Below are 17807 nucleotides of genomic sequence, written 5' to 3'. Positions count from 1 at the left end.
CAACTAGGGTCTACCTCCAATAGTCAACCTCGGTGGTACTCTGATAACAGCTCACTTTTAATACATTTGAAGCAGGAGTGGATACAGTCATATTGCAGAGTGGTTATGTAAAGCCACCATGCCATGCATGCATAGAGAAGAGCACCCCTCTCATCTTTTTGGGAGAGGATGCGGTGTGGAGGAGGGCGGTAGGCGAAAGAGATTAGCAATTAGGGGGGGTTAAACTACCGTGCATGTGATATCAGTGAAGAGCCCGTGGGAGGTGGAAAAAAGTAGGCAGCAGAGTGAGGAGGGGGGGAAAAATGTAAAAAAAAAGACAAAAAAAATCACCAGGCAGAGAGAGACCTAGAAAAAGATTGATGACTGAAGAGAGGCCAACCTGTTAGGAAAATAAGCATATCAAATGATGGGGAAAAGAAAAAATTGTTAGTAAAGCAGAGAAAAATGATGGAAGGCACTCTCGGATGAAGGGAAGACTGCAAGCGGACCATCAGGCAGAGCGATACACCATTGAAAGATACGGCGCAAGAAACCAGTAGTTTTAAAAGTGCAAGGCAGATTCACAACACACACTTCTACGGCACACCGGCTTGAAAAAAAATGTAAATAAACATATTTTTCAGCCAACTAAGTTGATTTCAGGTATGTTAAAAGACAAAATTAACTCAATTTTAGACTGGGGCAAGCAAAAATGTTCACATAAAAATTAGCTCTGCCACACTTTGGAATCCCTTGGTGTAAATATAAAGGACACAACCCAGCAGACAGGTTGGACCACAGTGATGGGACACAAGACAACGCTGCTGCTTGGGAGCTGACCACACCAAGTGTAGGTTTATTACAATTACGTCTCCACTCTAAAACACATAATCACTGTTTAGTTTGTGCTAAAAGTAGCAAAAAGCGCTGTTTAAAAAATATATTGCGAAAAAACAAAGTAAAATATGCAAAAAGCTGGACAATAACGTTTAAAAAGAGACAGGATAAAACTTTTTTTAAAAAAAAAAAAAAGGGGGGGGGATCAGTTTCTGAGGCGAGCTCGGCGAGGCGTTCGGGCAATTGGCGTAGTGACTTTAGGGGTCTCGCTCTCCGTCAACACAGCATCTGATGAAACAAATAAGGATTGGAGTGTGAGAAATCATGTGACCTCTTGGATCTCATGGATTGTGGGGTTTGTGTTTTTTTTTGAGAGCTCTACTTTTGGTGGGCAAACACAAATGTGACGTACAGTATTAGGTAACGTGTGGGGACTATGAAAAGTGAACCACATAAGTGAACCCTCAGTTGTCAACCAACTTATCATGCATACTACCGTCACCTGCAAGACTTGAGTGAGACGTTACCAATCACAATTCAGCTTTAGAACCAAACTGGAGTAAGCTAAGCAATTGTTGGATAAACTTACCCTCTTCGTCCTCCTCCGAATCACTACTGAAGGTAATTACAGGCTTCTTTGACTTGCGAGTCTTTTGAGGAGTCACAAAACTGTTGTCGCTGCCACAGCTGGAAACTGATGGTTTGGACTGACCTGGATGGACAGAGAAGGCAGTAAAAAGTGTCACTAGTTTAGACTGTAGAATTTAAAAAGGTCTACTATTGAGTAAAATTGACTTTTCGGTGATGTGACCCAAGAGTGTGTTTGTGAGCACCAAATATGAGAAAGATCCATCATCTCCCTTTGACAGGAGGCTGTCAAACGGTCATTATTTGGAGTACCGGGGTTTTTCATGAGCCGCCCCCATCTTGATGAGGCTGCTGTGTATATAACCACTGCTTCACAGACAGCTTTATAATTTATATATATTTTTTAAATCACGCTGCTGTGGACATCTTAACCCTTTAACTGCCTAACCAAGAAAAAAGCAATAGAAATTTTCTGCATTTCTTATTGCCTTTAGGTGAGTAATCTTGTTTTTAATGGAAAAATATCCAGGTAATGGACAGTCTATTCTTATACAGTAAAACACCAACCACTTCATATCATAAAATTACAAAGACTTTTACTGTTTTTCTGCTACAAAGTAACATACTATTTCCGTCTATCAAGGTCTCTATCAATAACACAATTTAAATAATTATTCCTGCCTTTCAGATTTTCATCCAAAAAGGTAAAAATGTCTTTTTTCCACTTTATGACATCCTAGTGGAGGGTGAAGTGACCAACCATTTACAGCCAATGTGTCATCGGGTGGATTTCTATAGCTTTGAGTACCTCTACCAAGTGGTAGAGATAGCTAAAGTTGGTCGACCAGGCACTTAAAGAGTTAAAATATATCCTGGAGCCAACTATCCATCAGTCAGCTACAGACATGATAGCAGCTAGCAGTAAGTTTGGTTTTTATTTTCCTCTTCAGTGAAAGCTCACATCGCTGTGCTTGTGTTGCTAACATGTGTGTCCTGTCCAAATCCTGAATGCTACTTTACTCTGTCATGCATCACATTGGACAGTTAAGAGTGTTTTTTTTAAAGAGTGCATAAAGTGCACAATAGTGTTTCTTGGAGCGACACATTCTATGGGAGATGGTTGTGGACAGGCCGTGAAACCATCAACATTATGCACAGACCTCTCTTGGATCTCGCTCTTCCTCTACCAGGCAAGGGCGCATGTCTGGGTGTCTTGTCAGAAGATCCTGCCACTTTTGGGTTCTCCTCATCCATTTCAGGGCTTTCCACATTTTCCAAGCCGCGCGTGTGGACCGCAGTTAGCCGCTTCTCGAACTCATCCACTTGGGTCTATTACAGAACATGTTACCACCGAACACAATACCATGTATCACTTTACTGGAAGCGTGTATATGTGTGTGTGTGCCACCTTGAATTGAATCTTGGCACCTCGTCGCAGCTTGGCGGTGATGGCGAGCAGAGGCTGGTAGACACCGGACTCGGTCAGCTTGTCGCTGTAACACTCCCAGCACTCCTGTAGCCTCTTGAAGCCACGCTCACACATGGACAGCAGAGACAGAGAGATGGCCAAGTCGCACCACTGGCGCTCCGTCCTAGGGAGGAGAGAAGAAAGATGGATTTGAGGGAGTGAAATTTGATTAGAAATTATGCAAATTGCACAGTATTCCATCTATTCCAGATCTTTTACTTGTGCGTTGTGGCTTTGGGCTGGCATTTGGGAAAAATTGCATTTTCTATCAACGTCAAGTCTTAATTCACTTTGCCATGGCGTAATGCAAGATGTCCTTCCTTTGAGTATGGATGACTCAGAGGCGTACTCGAGGCAGAGGTCACGCCCCATTGTTCCAACTCCATTCTCCAATAACACGCAGACACGACTGCCATGACAAGATGAGTGAAGTGAGTGTCAGTGCGTGATTACTGTGTGAATTCAACTGTGAACTGGCCTGCGAATGGTGGGTGTCTCTTCACGACAAGTAATTACCCGCATGTCCACCCCCTGCGTCTTCACATCACAGCTGGACACAGTCAGAGAAGAAAGCAGTGGGAGACATGATGGTCTCACCTGGCAGTCCTGAAGCGCTGACACAGTTTTTCCACCAGTGATTCAGTCTGCCTCTCTTTGGTGATGTAGGAGAAGAGTTGCCTAAGAAACCACAAACATGTCATTTGTTGAACATACACAATCTCATATGTCAACAAGCCACAGCGAAGGAGCCTACTTACTTCATAATAGTGTTGAAGTCATCAGAGCTCATGCCTCTCTCGGGGTCAGACAGACGACTGATGATGTCCGGGAGCAGGTTGTAAATTGCATTGTCCTGACGGAAAACATAATTGGCAGGTAACAGTGTGAGAAACTTGCCAATTATGCAAATTACCTTTTCTTTTTGTGTGTATGCGTGCGCACCTTGGTAGCCAGCTCATTGAAGAAGTTGAGGGCCAGGCTGGCGATGTGAGGCTGGGGGTCAATTAGCAGCACGGCCACCTCGCTGACTTGCCCCTTGACCTTAAGGACATCCTTTAGCACCAATTGTGTCAGCACCGTCACAGCCGTCTGCCTCACTGAGGGCACCTCGTCACTGAGCCTGTGACAGAAAAAGGATGTCAAATTAGGATAACGAGACAACTCTTCCCCCAAAGCTAAAATTTGAGATTAAATCTCCAAATCAAAAGGAGGGATATCTCCAGTAGTCAAAGACAGGCCTGCATGAAGGGAAGAAGAAAGATATAATTAAAGTACCGGTACTCAGAACAAGTATATGTAATGCATCACAAGGTGGTCAAAAGAATGGGGTTTCCAGATTTGAAGGCTTCAGGGTAGATAAAAGTGGAGAAAAACAAATTGTTTTTGTTTAGCTAGTGATGTTTTAAAGGAAAAAAAATATTGCTGTTTTAGTTAGTTTAGTTAATGAGCTAGGGTGAACAAAGTCTAAAAAAAAACAAGCAAAACACATCTGATCTTATGACCAAATTGCACAAATGAAATAAAATCACATAAAAAATACATTCAATGAAATGACCTACAAGGGATGACTCGATCGATCTTTAGGATCGGCTTCCGGTCTGCTGTATTTTCAAGATACGGACGATCCGGTTGCCAAATCATGTTCGTAACTGAGCATGCTCAGACTTGACTGCTTTATTTTCACGGCGTTGTGTTTTCTATAACCACATTCAATCTCACAAATTCAAGTTTGTAAAATAATAAAAAGGATGAATAGCGATCAGCAAGACTGTTAAAAAAAAAAAATCAAATCGAAAGCCAAAAAATGTAGATTGGGACATCCCTAATAACTAACATTAAACGATTACGTAACAATAAACAAAATTAAAGTGACTGAATCATATTGAACATATGCACTATATATCATATTGCAGCATTTCAGGCCGTTTGTGCCTATAAGTCAGTTTCATCCAATATGAAAATATGGCCGTCTTTGCTGGTTGCCACTTCCATGTTTGACAATATAAAAATATGTTTAAAAATATACATAAATATGCGGTCAAATTTATCTGCATATCTCAATTTCCAAAAGTCAGTCCTGCTGGTCTGGTGTGATGGTGAAAGAGCAATTTAAAGTTGGCCTCACTTAGACCCACACCACAAAAGAAACTCATTAACCAGTACCCCTCATTTATGCCAGGGAGTAGGATTTCTGGCAGAAGATCAGAAAAGCATACACAGCACTTTCACATGCCAGCATAGGGGCTTACCACTGCAATGAACAGGGTAATTAATTCTTAATACGCTTATCTGAAGGCTCCAAGGCAGCAGCAGCCTTCGAGGACAGTGGAGGTGTTTGTGTGGGAGACAATTAGTGAGAACTTATCAGGTAGGAAACACCAGGAGGGCAAAGCGGCATTAGAAGAGTGACTGTCTGACATATCCAAAAACACCTAAATGTCGACACATTATAATTAAAACTCGCACATCAAACAACACAACATCGTTTAAGTTGGCCATAGGGCACTCAGGCTTTACTTGGGCTTTAGAAGCCATTAAAAGGGGTTTTTAAAAGTGAACTTCTTGGCAGAAGTGAAAAACATTTAATTTGTCTCCTACTTGCTCAGTCACTCTGCATAATTACAACACAGTGACCAGCTACAATCTGTTACACACTAGTAATTAAAAAAGGGACCCTGTCCAAAGCAGCCTGACCCTGTGTGTTCTTGCTAAACCATGATGCTATGCCAGGCTGGTTGCCGTGGTAACCACTGGACATGCGCTTGCCAATATCACAAATTAGTTTCATCAAAGTCCCAATAGAAAGTGTAAATGTTTGCCCATTATGAGGTTCAGTGGAGCCATAATGGGTATCTAATTGTGAGGAACAAGTGCATGAGAGTTTCGGAGCGATGTTCAACAAATCCATTCAGTTACCTGGCATATAAATTCTGTGTCCAGGGCTCCAAAATATTAGGGAAGCGGACCGTGAGATCTCCCAGGGCAATGATGGCATTGGCCCTGACGACAGGAAGAGTAGAGCGCTCCAACACTGTAAACATTAGACGGGCATTCTCCTCGCAAACAGTCGGACTGGAGTGGGGGAGGTGAATGGTATAGATTCATCAGTATTTTAGACTCCATTGTGAGTGAACAAGAGAGGAGGGGCTTACCTAATCATCATGTACTGTGACAGGGCCAGACAGGCAGCAGTGGTGAGCTGTGGGTGGGAATAGCGTCCAGGGGAGCTGCAGACTTTCACCAGCAAGGGAAGGAATGCACACAGGAGGTTCTCCTCTATAAAGGCAAGAGAATAGCCAAGAGGGAGTTTACGCTAAATATTTCATCAGCATATGAATGTCACACCGTGCATTACATTCGTTACACAGGAGAAGATCAGAAGCAACGTTACCAGCTAGTAATTCGGTCTCACAAATCTTGCGAATGAGCTCGGCCTCTGTGTCTTCTGCAGAGGCGCCGACCAAGCCGAGATCCTCCTCTATTGTGCTGTCATTGGCGGTTTGCTGTGAGGAAAATGAAAGCTTGACATAAGATACTGTCATCACATGGTGGTTACATTTCTTCAGGGGGACAGGGAAACTTGTTTGCTTTGGTAGCGGCTGGGTTGCATCTGTGTTGGGAATGGTAATAGCTACCTGCCAATTTCACTGTAGAGTATACAACAACAACAAGATGAACTAAAAGTTCAACAAAACACATTTTAAGAAACAAATAGACAGAGACCAACATGTCATGAGTAATATCAAAAGCACTAATGTGACAAACTTGGCATTGTTTCACAGCCTTTTTCCCGGCCAAAGGTCTGTTATTGTTCTTGCGTGCAGTGACATTGTGTTAATACTATGCCAGACTTGTAAAAAATGTATATCTTTGCATACCTTAGCTTTGGTGGATGGTCCCTTTTCTTTCTCCTCCCTCTCCTCTGTCTCTCCTCTGCGTCTCCGCAGCTCAGTGCTCACGCTGCGTTCGAGGTGTGACACCTGCCAGAAGGCCACGCTACCACAAAGAGCCAGCAGTTGAGCCAAACACACGCAGTTCACTGCGGGAGAGAAGAAAACATGGTGAGGCGACAGTGTCTAGAAAAACAACCAGCCAATGATAAATACATGAGAGTTGTCACTCACCTTGTTGACCAAATTCTTGAGAGCCTTCTTGTATTTGTTCGCCATCCTTGTTGACCTGCTCGCCTTCTGCGATTTGATCTAACAGGAGTCGAGTGGTGCGCTGGAGCAGCCGGGAGCACAGCTGGTCAGGAGATTCAGCCAGAAAGTAGATGAGGCGGACGGCTTGCTCCATGAAGCTCTGCCAGTGAGGGTCCTCCATCATGGCACCTGGTGGAAAAAACGAGCAAGTCCGACGGGTGAGAAATATTGTGCAGAGTTTTATGCTGAACAACAAGAGGGGCACAGACCTTCAGCAATTGCTTGAGTGAGGCAGGTAAAGAGTTGATGTTCCTGAGGCAGTCTGAAAGGGGCACCTCTGGATTGCTTCGAGAAACACAAACATTGCATTTACTAATTTTGAAGCATGGTGTATTAGTACATGTTTCCCAAGTTTGAGTAACCATCAGGAGTGTGCAGACAAACCTTAAAAATGTATAGTATATAAAAATGCTTTTCCCATTACTACAATACCTGGAAAATATATTATATAGGTACTGGAACACATCAAGCACTACGTACAGTTGGTCAATTTCTACCCATCAGTCTACAGTGAAGAAAATAAGTATTTGAACACCCTGCTATTTTGCTATTTCTCCCACTTAGAAATCATGAAGGGGTCTGAAATTTTCATCGTAGGTGCATGTCCACTGTGAGAGAGATAAACTAAAAAGAAAAATCCAGAAATCACAATGCATGATTTTTTAACAATTTATTTGTGTGATACAGCTGCAAATAAGTATTTGAACACCTGTGTATCATCTAGAATTCTGACCCTGAAAGACCTGTTAGTCTGCCCATTAGAAGTCCACCTGCACTCCATGTATCATCCTGAATCAGATGCACCTGTTTGAGGTCGTTAGCTGCATAAAGACACCTGTCCACCCCATACAATCAGTAAGACTTTAACTTGTAACATGGCGAAGACCAAAGAGCTGTCCAAAGACACCAGAGACAAAATTGTACACCTCCACAAGGCTGGAAAGGGCTACGGAGCAATTACCAAGCAGCTTGGTGAAAAAAGGTCCACTGTTGGAGCTATCATTAGAAAATGGAAGAAGCTAAACATGACGGTCAATCTCAATCGGAGTGGAGCCCCATGCAAGATATCACCTCGTGGGGTCTCAATGATTCTAAGAAAGGTGAGGAATCAGCCCAGAACTACACGACAGGACTTGGTCAATGACCTGAAAAGAGCTGGGACCACCGTTTCCAAGGTTACTGTAGGTAATACACTAAGACGTCATGATGTGAAATCATGCATGGCACGAAAGGTTCCCCTGCTTAAACCAGCACATGTCAAGGCCCGTCTTAAGTTTGCATATGACCATTTGGATGATACAGAGGAGTCATGGGAGAAAGTTTTATGGTCAGATGAGACCAAAATAGAACTTTTTGGTCATAATTCCAATAAGCGTGTTTGGAGGAAGAAGAATGAAGAGTACAATCCGAAGAACACCATCCCTACTGTGAAGCATGGGGGTGGTAGCATCATGCTTTGGGGGTGTTTTTCTGCACATGGGACAGGACGAGTGCACTGCATTAAAGAGAGGATGACTGGGGCCGTGTATTGTGAGATTTTGGGGAACAACCTCCTTCCCTCTGTCAGAGCATTGAAGATGGGTCGTGGCTGGGTCTTCCAACACGACAACGACCCGAAGCACACAGCCAGGAAAACCAAGGAGTGGCTCCGTAAGAAGCATATCAAGGTTCTAGCATGGCCCAGCCAGTCTCCAGACCTGAACCCAATCGAAAATCTTTGGAGGGAGCTCAAACTCCGTGTTTCTCAGCGACAGCCCAGAAACCTGACTGATCTAGAGAAGATCTGTGTGGAGGAGTGGGCCAAGATCCCTCCTGCAGTGTGTGCAAACCTGGTGAAAAACTACAGGAAACGTTTGACCTCTGTAATAGCAAACAAAGGCTACTGTACCAAATATTAACATTCATTTTCTCAGGTGTTCAAATACTTATTAGCAGCTGTATCACACAAATAAATTGTTAAAAAAATCATGCATTGTGATTTCTGGATTTTTCTTTTTAGTTTATCTCTCTCACAGTGGACATGCACCTACGATGAAAATTTCAGACCCCTCCATGATTTCTAAGTGGGAGAAATAGCAAAATAGCAGGGTGTTCAAATACTTATTTTCTTCACTGTATATCAGGGGTCAGCAACCCGCGGCTCCAGAGCCGCATGTGGCTCTCCAGCCTCTTTGTTGCGGCTCCCTTTGCAATGCTTGAATATTTTTTAGCACCCGTGTGGTGAAAATGCACGTCTTTGTTATGAGTTTACAAAAATCCAACTTTGTGTGAGACCATGAATGCATCCTGACTGAGTTCTGACTGGTGACTGAATGAGCAGACAGGATGCTATCCAGTTCTCTCTGACAGGTTAACATGAAGGGAAATGAGTAATACTTTGAGTTATTTGAGTTATTAATTATTATTAATGAGTTATTTGACGATTCTAAAAAATAAATTAGAGCTCATTTAAAAACTAAAGTTTATCTCCAGTACTAGCAAGAGTACTCCAACTCGTCTTTTTTTTTCCCTCCAATGTTGTTTTAAACATACAACGTTTTGCGGCTCCAGGCTATTTTTCTTTAGTGGGCAAGTGGGTGAAATGGCTCTTTTCATAGTAAAGGTTGCCGACCCCTGGTCTATACCTTTTGTTGCCCCTATGTTGGAGTATCAAGTCTAGTGCTATGATACCTAAATAATGGAGGTTGGTGTAATTTCAAATACAGTAACTTTGAAGAGCACATAATTTCCTCCATTGTTTACTGTGTGACCTTCATTCCAATACTACGCAAATATAGTTATATTAAGAAATTAAAATCTTACCCTAACATGGTCAGTGATGTTGCAGATGGTAATAATGGTATCCCTCGCCAGAAGGAAGTCCTCAGTCACTTTTTCGCCCAAAGCCACAGAACAAAGGGTGTCTAAATTACTCAGGACCACTTCCCTTTCACCCCTGTAAAAAAAATAAATCCATGCAAAATAAATAAATAAAATAATATTTAGGGTCTAACTGTGTAAACATATGCAATTATGCAAAAGTATGGCCTACATTACAGTTGTGAGTTGGCCTTACTGCACTTAGCAGCTGGGCAGATAATCTATGTGAGCGGGCGAGTTAGAAGAAAAATGAGATTTAACAGGTTGTGAATGCTGGCGGCTGTATGAAGAGAGGCAGCAGTGTGGGTGGACTACAAGATTGCTTTTGTTGTCTCTACCCTAGAGCAGTGGAAGGGGGAGCACTAAAAATATATATGTTCATCAAAATGCACTGGCAACAGTCCTTGCTATATATGGTTGCGACTGAAATGATTTACTCGATGACTCAGGACCAACATGAAAGGAATTGGGCCAGTATGTGGTGAACCACATTACAAAATTTACATTTATTTGATAACTGTTATAAATAGGGAAGTAAGATATTGGCTTTTTTTTTTTTTTTTACCAATAACCTATATGTCAATATTGTCCAATGCTCAATTTCCAATTCCAATATCAACAAACACTGATATGTGTACATATTTATACATACATATATAATGTGAATAGATGGATTATTTATCGCTGTAAAGGCAGATCCTTTATATATATATCTCTGGTATTGGATCTTTGATCTTACCGTGCAGCCATGCCTAGCAGGAGGACCGCAGCTCGTTTGTATAGTGTAGAGGTTTCCGTTTTACCAGTAAACCTCTCCCATAGAACCTGCACAACACTCGACTCCAGACTACTGCCGCTGCCGAAGAACTCTTGCACCTGCAAAGACATATTTGATTGTTTACAACGCTGCTGCATTTGTGATAATGGTAAATCATGACTATTAAGCTTCGGAATCGAGAGAATATATGGGTGGTTCTTGCCTGTGATTAAAAAGAATTACTCACAATCTCCTCAAGACACTGAATTGTCCCCAGAGAGGCGTCCACCATCAGTTCAGAAAGACTATCCACAAGAGTTTGAGCTTTCATCCTGAAAAGATTTTACAAAATTAGAATGCTACATTTAATCTAAATTCATCAGCTACTCATTAACCCTTGTAATATCGCAAGGGTGATATCGCAATATCAAGACATGCATTTTTAATAATCAGAATAAAATTATACTACTATACACCACTATACTACTAATAATAAAATTATGCCATAATCTTCAGCTTTACAGATGCCTATATTGTGCATGTTCACAATGAACTCTGATGAATTATGCCTCATCGATTAGGAGAGAGGCCACCATTTGAGAAAACTATCCAGATTGAAGTAGGCCTGTCACAATAATCACATTTTGCTGGTCAATAATTGTTGAGATGGACACTCAAAAAAAATAAAATAAAACCACACACACACACACAGTTAATACTTTATACTGTATATGTAGATAAACTAATGTAGGGGGTCTGGCACCACTGCAAATGAATGTAGTGAATGACACTGACTGATCGATTATCGTGACAGGCCTACACTGAAGTGTTTTTTTTTCACCTGGTGTTGTCTCCTTTGGGGTTCAGATAGAGGTGCCTATAGGCCTGGACAACAGCATCTTTGATGGCGGCGTCAGCTGACCAAACCAATGGCAACATCTTCCTCACGCCGCTGAGAGAGTTGGCGACACTGAACTCGCACACTGTTACGCAAAACTGCACTGCCTCCTGAACGACTAAAAGACAAAACACAAAACAGTTATTGAGTGCGAATTTTGTCTGTTGGCACCAAATACAATCTTGGAAGACTTCCGACCTGAAGTGGTTTTCCAGTAGAGCATCGAGTTGATGACCGAGATGGCTCTCTCCACCTGAAGAGCAAACGTTTCTGTATCTCTAAGGTACTGCACCAACATCTCCTGCTTCTTCAGCTCAGCATCCTCCGCCTCTTGATTGCCTTCTTTACATGGAGTGGGGGACAAGTTGTGGCTTGGCTCAGGAGCATCCTTATCAGAGCCTAAGAGGCAAGGCGGAAAAATGTGAATTACTACAACATCTGCTTGGACATGACACTGTTCAAGCTGTTGAACTTAAACAAGCACCTCCTGAGTGATGCTGGGAACACCGAGGTATGGTTGGACTGCAAGGTGTATAGTATGAGTGAAAAACGTAATGTGTATCCCTGCCTGAACTTGGGCATTATGTGTAGTATTATTCACAGTAAAAATGACTGTATTCAGTCTGACTGTCTTCAGGCTTCTCTCTAAATTATTATGTGTATAATCCTACACCTTTAAAAATGCACAACTTTAAAAAAAAAAAAAAAAAAGATTTTTCCAATGTAAAAAAAATGTGCCGTGGCTCAAAAAAGGTTGAAAAAAAGTGGGATAGAACATAGCAGTGATTCTAAGAGGAGGAATCAGTGTGAGGGGAAATCAATGAATACATAACAGTAGGTTAGAATGTAAGTAAAAAGGTATCAAGGTCAACGTTGACTTCAGGCAATACCTTTCTGAAATAAGAACCATCAGTTGATGTCAAGTGCTTGTATTTGACCTACACTTTTACAGTACTTACGGTACTGTAAGTTTTACAACTTACAGTACCTGAAATGGTGGCTATTATGAACTTGTCAATTTTAATTACAATGGTCACAGAAAGATACCTTTGAATGAATGTCCCCCAATGACGACATGCTAAATCACAAAGTTAATGGCGGTTCAATGTGGTTTTCATTTAGACGACAATCATGAATGAAAGAGTTTACCTTTGAAGAGTAGAGACATTGTGTTCATTAGCGTCTCTGGGGAGAGAGTAGACAGAGCAGCAAAGATCTCTGATTCGGGGAAGCAACTGTGGGCTTTTACACAAAGGCGCACCGCATTCCTGTGCGGGTGAAAAATCAAATAACTCTAGTGACCAAACAGTGAGCTATTACCAAATATGTCTGAGGTGTTAGCATCACCTGTACTTATTGACCCGGAGGTACTGAGCTATCTTCACTGCTGTGGCTCTGTCGTCATCCTGAACAGCCTCTTCCTCTTCATATTCTTGTTTCCTCACGGCGTCGCCTGAATGCTCCAGCTCTTTCTGGACGGTGACGTGCAACTCAGGCTCCATGGCAGCCCACAGCTCTGAGGCTTGAATGACCGCCACTGCCAATAAGCAGACAAGATGAGGTCTAATGAGAAGATCTTACAGATAACAATAACGCACTAATCAGAAAAGATGGCAAATAACTTCATATGTTGAAAAGTGATGTCATCTTGTAACATCTCAATGTACCAATGCCTTGCTCTTTTGCCAGATACATGGCACTGTGGTCTTTATGAAGCCTTTTCAATTATATTGAGAGGCTTTCTACAAGAGTGCAGCCTCACTCACATTAATGAATCCATGCAAACGTTGAATGGATCTGTTGTGCTACAAACAGGTGTAACTTTATGACTCAAAGCACTTAGAGTGAATGCATCGGAGAATTTGGAAGAGGCTAAAAGAGGTGGGGGGAAAGCATTGCGTCATTCGCTTCACAAGTAAAGTGAACAAAAAGGAGCCGGATGGAGTGAGACAGACTGTTTTGTCCTCAGATTACCAAAGAAGCAACTCATAGCTGGCTGAACAGTGAACACAGTTGGGTGAACTTCAGGCCTCGAAGCACAGACACACTGTAGGTTGCATACCCATGATTACTCCTATGTGACCTCAAGAGGAGAAATAATGGTGCAGACTAGTTACTGTAGGCAGACCCTTACAGCAGAGTAAGAAAACTCCCTTACACTGCCAAGATTACCTGCCAGTTGAGGCAAGAAGAAGCCAGCTGTTGTTCAGTCAGCTCATATTCGCCTTGGTCTCATCATTGGGCAAAAAAAAGAGGATATCACATTGGAAAAACTGAAATTACAAAAGTGGACTTTACCTGGCGTGTCCCCCTTCTGTTTGTCTTTCATCTCCTTAAGCTTTGCCATCTCTTTCTCCAGAGGTTTTTTCAGATCTGTGCTGCTCAACTTAAGAACACAAGATCTGAGATTTTTGATTGAATTACCAATGCTTTAAAAAGTGAGAATAGAATAGAAGAATGGGTAGAATTACCTTGCAGCTGTAGGGGTTGTGTGCGATGAAGGCTGCCAGCAATTGGATGGCGCTCTTCACTGCATTGATGGATTTGTCCATCAGGCGCCCCACAGCGAGGCCCATCACCTCACTGTATCGACACAGTGGCAACGCCTAACACGGGGAAGACGGTCACTATGGCATGGGTTGGGAACTTTGTTAGCTAAGAGAGCCATGATAGTCAATATTTTAAAGGGAACCTGTTTTACCTTTTCCACTTTTCTGACCTATAAACGTACGTAGAATGTTGTATTCTTGTGTTAAATTATGCCAAAGTTTCAGATAATGAGGTTTACGCATTTGGAAGTGAGCCGTGAAAGAAGTTCGGGATGGCTCTGAATGCTCGGTTTGAAAAAGTTGCCTTCCAACACCAGCTCCCTGTGATGTAACAGTGAACCAGACTTCCTCATGTGGGCGTTCCCAAATACAAGCTGGAGGTTCACTGTGTTCAGGTTTAAAAAGGACAGCTAACTTACCCAAAGTGGCTACCGAAAGTTATATTAATTTTGTAGCCTTGGCTCAGTAAATGTTGGGAAGCGTTGCTCGAGTACAACAGGGGGGCTTACTTTGCTGTTGACGATACGCGTGTACACTTGCAAGACACGAGCTCTGACGTGGGAATGGGTGTCGTGCAGATGCTCTTGCAGCGTATCAAAGAATCGGTCACGGTCAGCTTTGCCAGACTCATCCAGTCCGTCTCCGCACAGGACACGTACCAGGATCTCTCCCAAAACCTCACACACAGCTACACGCATTGTGTGGCTCTAAGAAAAACACGGAAAAAACGGATTATACTCTACAGCATTAAGATAAGAAAGGAAAAACTCTATAAAGTTGTTACCTCTCCTTCCAGGTGTGTAATAAGCACACTGATGTTCGGGATCAGTAATTCTGGTAAGAGTGCACCGAGTTCAGAGAGGAAAGCAGCAAATGCTTTGACCCCCGACCCCTCTCTGGCAAGCTCCTCACTTGACTTTTGGCCAATCTCCCTAAATAAAATAAATCAGTTATTTAGAAAATAACTACTGTCACTTAAAAGAGGGAGTTCATGAAAGCATGCCAACTGACCTTATTACTTCTCCTATTATTGCTCTCATTCCATATTCCGTGCTCCATACACACAGAGCCTGCGCAAAGACCGAGGACAACTGCTCAAAGTGCTGCAGCAACTGGATCACCTTCACACTTGCACCTATTGGGAATCAGATTGAGAACTCCATACAACGAAATCCCCAAAGATCAATCAATACAGGGGTCAAACTAACCTAGGAGGTGATTGTACTTCTTGAGCAGCACTCCTAGCAGATGGATAATACCATCTCTGGTGGGTTTTGTCTTGACGTGGCTGATAGTTGGGTTCTCCAGTAGCTTATAGCAACAGCAGGTGACACAGCTGATGAAACAACAGAAAATTGGACAGGTGTCATATGTTTCCTGAACTTTACATTTAACACACAAAAAACTGACTTAAAAAGAAAACATTGTCATTAACAGCTGCGGCTGTAGGCAACCTCCGGAAATATTTCTTCAGCAGCACTTGGCGTTGACATGTGTCTTACCTCTCTTAGAACTTGGCTCTGTTGCCGTTGTGTTGTGCATAAATAAAAACATAAATGCAATGTGGTCAAAGACAGCTAGGTTTTTCTTTTTTTATTTTCTCAAGCATTCCATATCATTGTTGAAGTAAAAAAAATGGTTAAATTTCCTCTCGATAGAAATGTTAATCCCAACTGTTACTTGCAGAAAGACTTTTTATGAAAGCAAAAAGGCTCTGTGTGAATACCTGGTGAACTCTTCCTCTACTAGAGAGAGGTTCCAGAGGGAACGGATATCCAACTGGAGGAGCTGCACAAGAGCCTGAAGAACTCGCTCTCTCTCGCTGTCCCACTGCAGAGGTCCCTCACCAGTTTTGGTCTTTTTTCCACCCTGTACAAAGCATGGATACGCCTTCATTATTTACATATATTTCCATATGAGTAGTGAGCATGAAATACAGTAGATGCCCTCAGATTACCAAAGATTGATGCTCATACCTGCCAAACCATCTAAAAGAGATTATGTCCTCTTGCCAACTGTTACATAAACATTCATCACACAAACAAAACCAGCCATACATTGTTTGACATCTCCTACCCGTCCTGTCCCATTGCTCTTGAGGAGGACAGAAGTTGTAGAAGCAGAGTCAGTGTCAATATAGGTGGGCCCTTACAGCAGTGAAATATAACTATGACACTACCAAGATTACCCATCGAAACAGATGGCGAGAGTATCGTAATCCCTGGTCTAACAGATCACAGAACTGCCATAATTTCATCACAGGGCATTTTGATATAAGTGTGCTGTTAATCATGTTACCTTCCCAGGTGCCGTAATAATACTCTGCCTGTAGGAATCGCTTTCAAGGCACTCTGTCATTTTGCAGAGCAGAAAGACGCTCATTTTGACAGCGTTGAGCTTTTCCTTGCGCTCTGCTGCCGAAACAGAGGTGGAGAGGAGCAGTGCTGGCAGGGAAGTCGCCAGGCTGTTAACAACTGCAACAAAAACAACCAGGAAGATAAATTTCGTTTTTTTTAAAACGTGACAAACTTTGACATGTAGTAGTTCTGACCTTGCACCAGCAATTCCAGAGTGTCCTCCTTTACACTCATGTCCACTGAATGAGAATGCCTGTAAAATGTAAACATGTTTACTATAAGTGCAAAAAACCACTGCAGAGTTAAAAAAAAACAAAAAAAACAAAACTCACTGTAATACACTGTAGGCTGTGTCAAAGTGTTCCAGGATACACAAAGGCCCTTGGCTTCTCAGGGCTGCCTTGAATCCTAAATACAATACACACAAAACGAAGATCGAAACACACAGGTACATTTAATTATATGATGACCAAGGGAAGCAAACGCGCAGCAAAAGCTCTCGTCTCGGTTTGCGTGTGTTTGGTTTTGGAGCATTTCTACCTTTGGAGCTATGGGATGCACGTATCGACCACCGTACGTTTATATTAAGTATACCACTTACTGTTAAGATAGGACTGTAGCTGTTTTGGAGGGACCACATCTTGCACGACGTACTGGTTAATTCCCCCACTCTTGACCAGGTCGCCCACGCAAACGGGCACGAAAAAGTCCCAAGACATTTCTGTGGAGGAAAACACTGCATTTGTGCAATTCGTCACATCACATCAAATACATTACTTAAAACGCTAGCGCTTTGATTCCTGTTGGTTCGTTCAGAAAAGAAAACTACGTTGTTCTATAGCATCGTAAATGAAAGGAACAGGATGACAATTGAATTAAATATGTTTAATTTCCTGTTAGCGCTCATGCTAGCACGACGCTATAATGCTAACTGGCAGGTAGCTGGGTTTACAGTGCTACCACTGTAAACAATAACAACAAACAGTTGTCGAGCGAAAACGCTGTTTAAAATGCCGAACTTACCGTTGATAGTCGCCCGTCAACTACAACAACGCTTGACGCGGTCCTCTTGTTTGTTCTCTCGTCCCTCCAGTCCACAAACGGTATGTGGCCGCCGTCGGATTTTCAAATTTGAAGGACATGGCGCCAATGGCTCAGTGACGTCATCCACACGCGACGACAGTGCACTACATAATTTACAATTTAAAACAGTTCATAGCGCCACTTGTCATTTTACGGTTGTATTAACATTAGACATGAAAACTGGTATGAGCATTCAATCAAAATTGCATGTCAATAACACAGCAACAGAC

The 17807-nt window shown here is 42.4% G+C and overlaps 1 protein-coding gene and 2 non-coding genes across 3 annotated transcripts; all 3 read right to left on the bottom strand.

The window, feature by feature from the left end:
* Window positions 1-1007: 1007 nt before the first annotated feature.
* ncapd2 (non-SMC condensin I complex, subunit D2) lies at window positions 1008-17680 on the bottom strand. The gene is made up of 32 exons (XM_058053652.1): window positions 17518-17680; window positions 17096-17215; window positions 16827-16902; window positions 16689-16747; window positions 16436-16611; window positions 15864-16006; window positions 15346-15473; window positions 15149-15272; window positions 14922-15069; window positions 14647-14844; window positions 14060-14194; window positions 13887-13974; window positions 12936-13125; window positions 12738-12856; window positions 11787-11987; window positions 11532-11706; window positions 10938-11022; window positions 10673-10809; window positions 9877-10009; window positions 7284-7359; window positions 6997-7203; window positions 6751-6911; window positions 6264-6375; window positions 6025-6148; window positions 5789-5944; window positions 3815-3992; window positions 3631-3725; window positions 3470-3550; window positions 2813-2996; window positions 2565-2733; window positions 1406-1528; window positions 1008-1104 (listed from the first exon to the last, which is right to left on the bottom strand). Exons 2-32 carry the CDS (start codon window positions 17211-17213, stop codon window positions 1022-1024), a joined length of 4182 nt encoding a protein of 1393 aa, XP_057909635.1. The 5' UTR covers window positions 17214-17215; window positions 17518-17680; the 3' UTR covers window positions 1008-1021.
* On the bottom strand, window positions 13549-13832 carry LOC131105762 (small nucleolar RNA U85). The gene has a single exon (XR_009119994.1). It is a non-coding gene; the product is annotated as a small nucleolar RNA U85 (small nucleolar RNA).
* Window positions 16081-16402, bottom strand: LOC131105761 (small nucleolar RNA U85). The gene has a single exon (XR_009119993.1). It is a non-coding gene; the product is annotated as a small nucleolar RNA U85 (small nucleolar RNA).
* Window positions 17681-17807: the final 127 nt, after the last annotated feature.

Source organism: Doryrhamphus excisus, chromosome 17 (genome assembly GCF_030265055.1).
Source record: "Doryrhamphus excisus isolate RoL2022-K1 chromosome 17, RoL_Dexc_1.0, whole genome shotgun sequence".
NCBI lineage: Eukaryota > Metazoa > Chordata > Actinopteri > Syngnathiformes > Syngnathidae > Doryrhamphus > Doryrhamphus excisus.
Note: the sequence above shows the minus strand (reverse complement) of the source record. Positions and strands in the feature narration are given on the sequence as shown.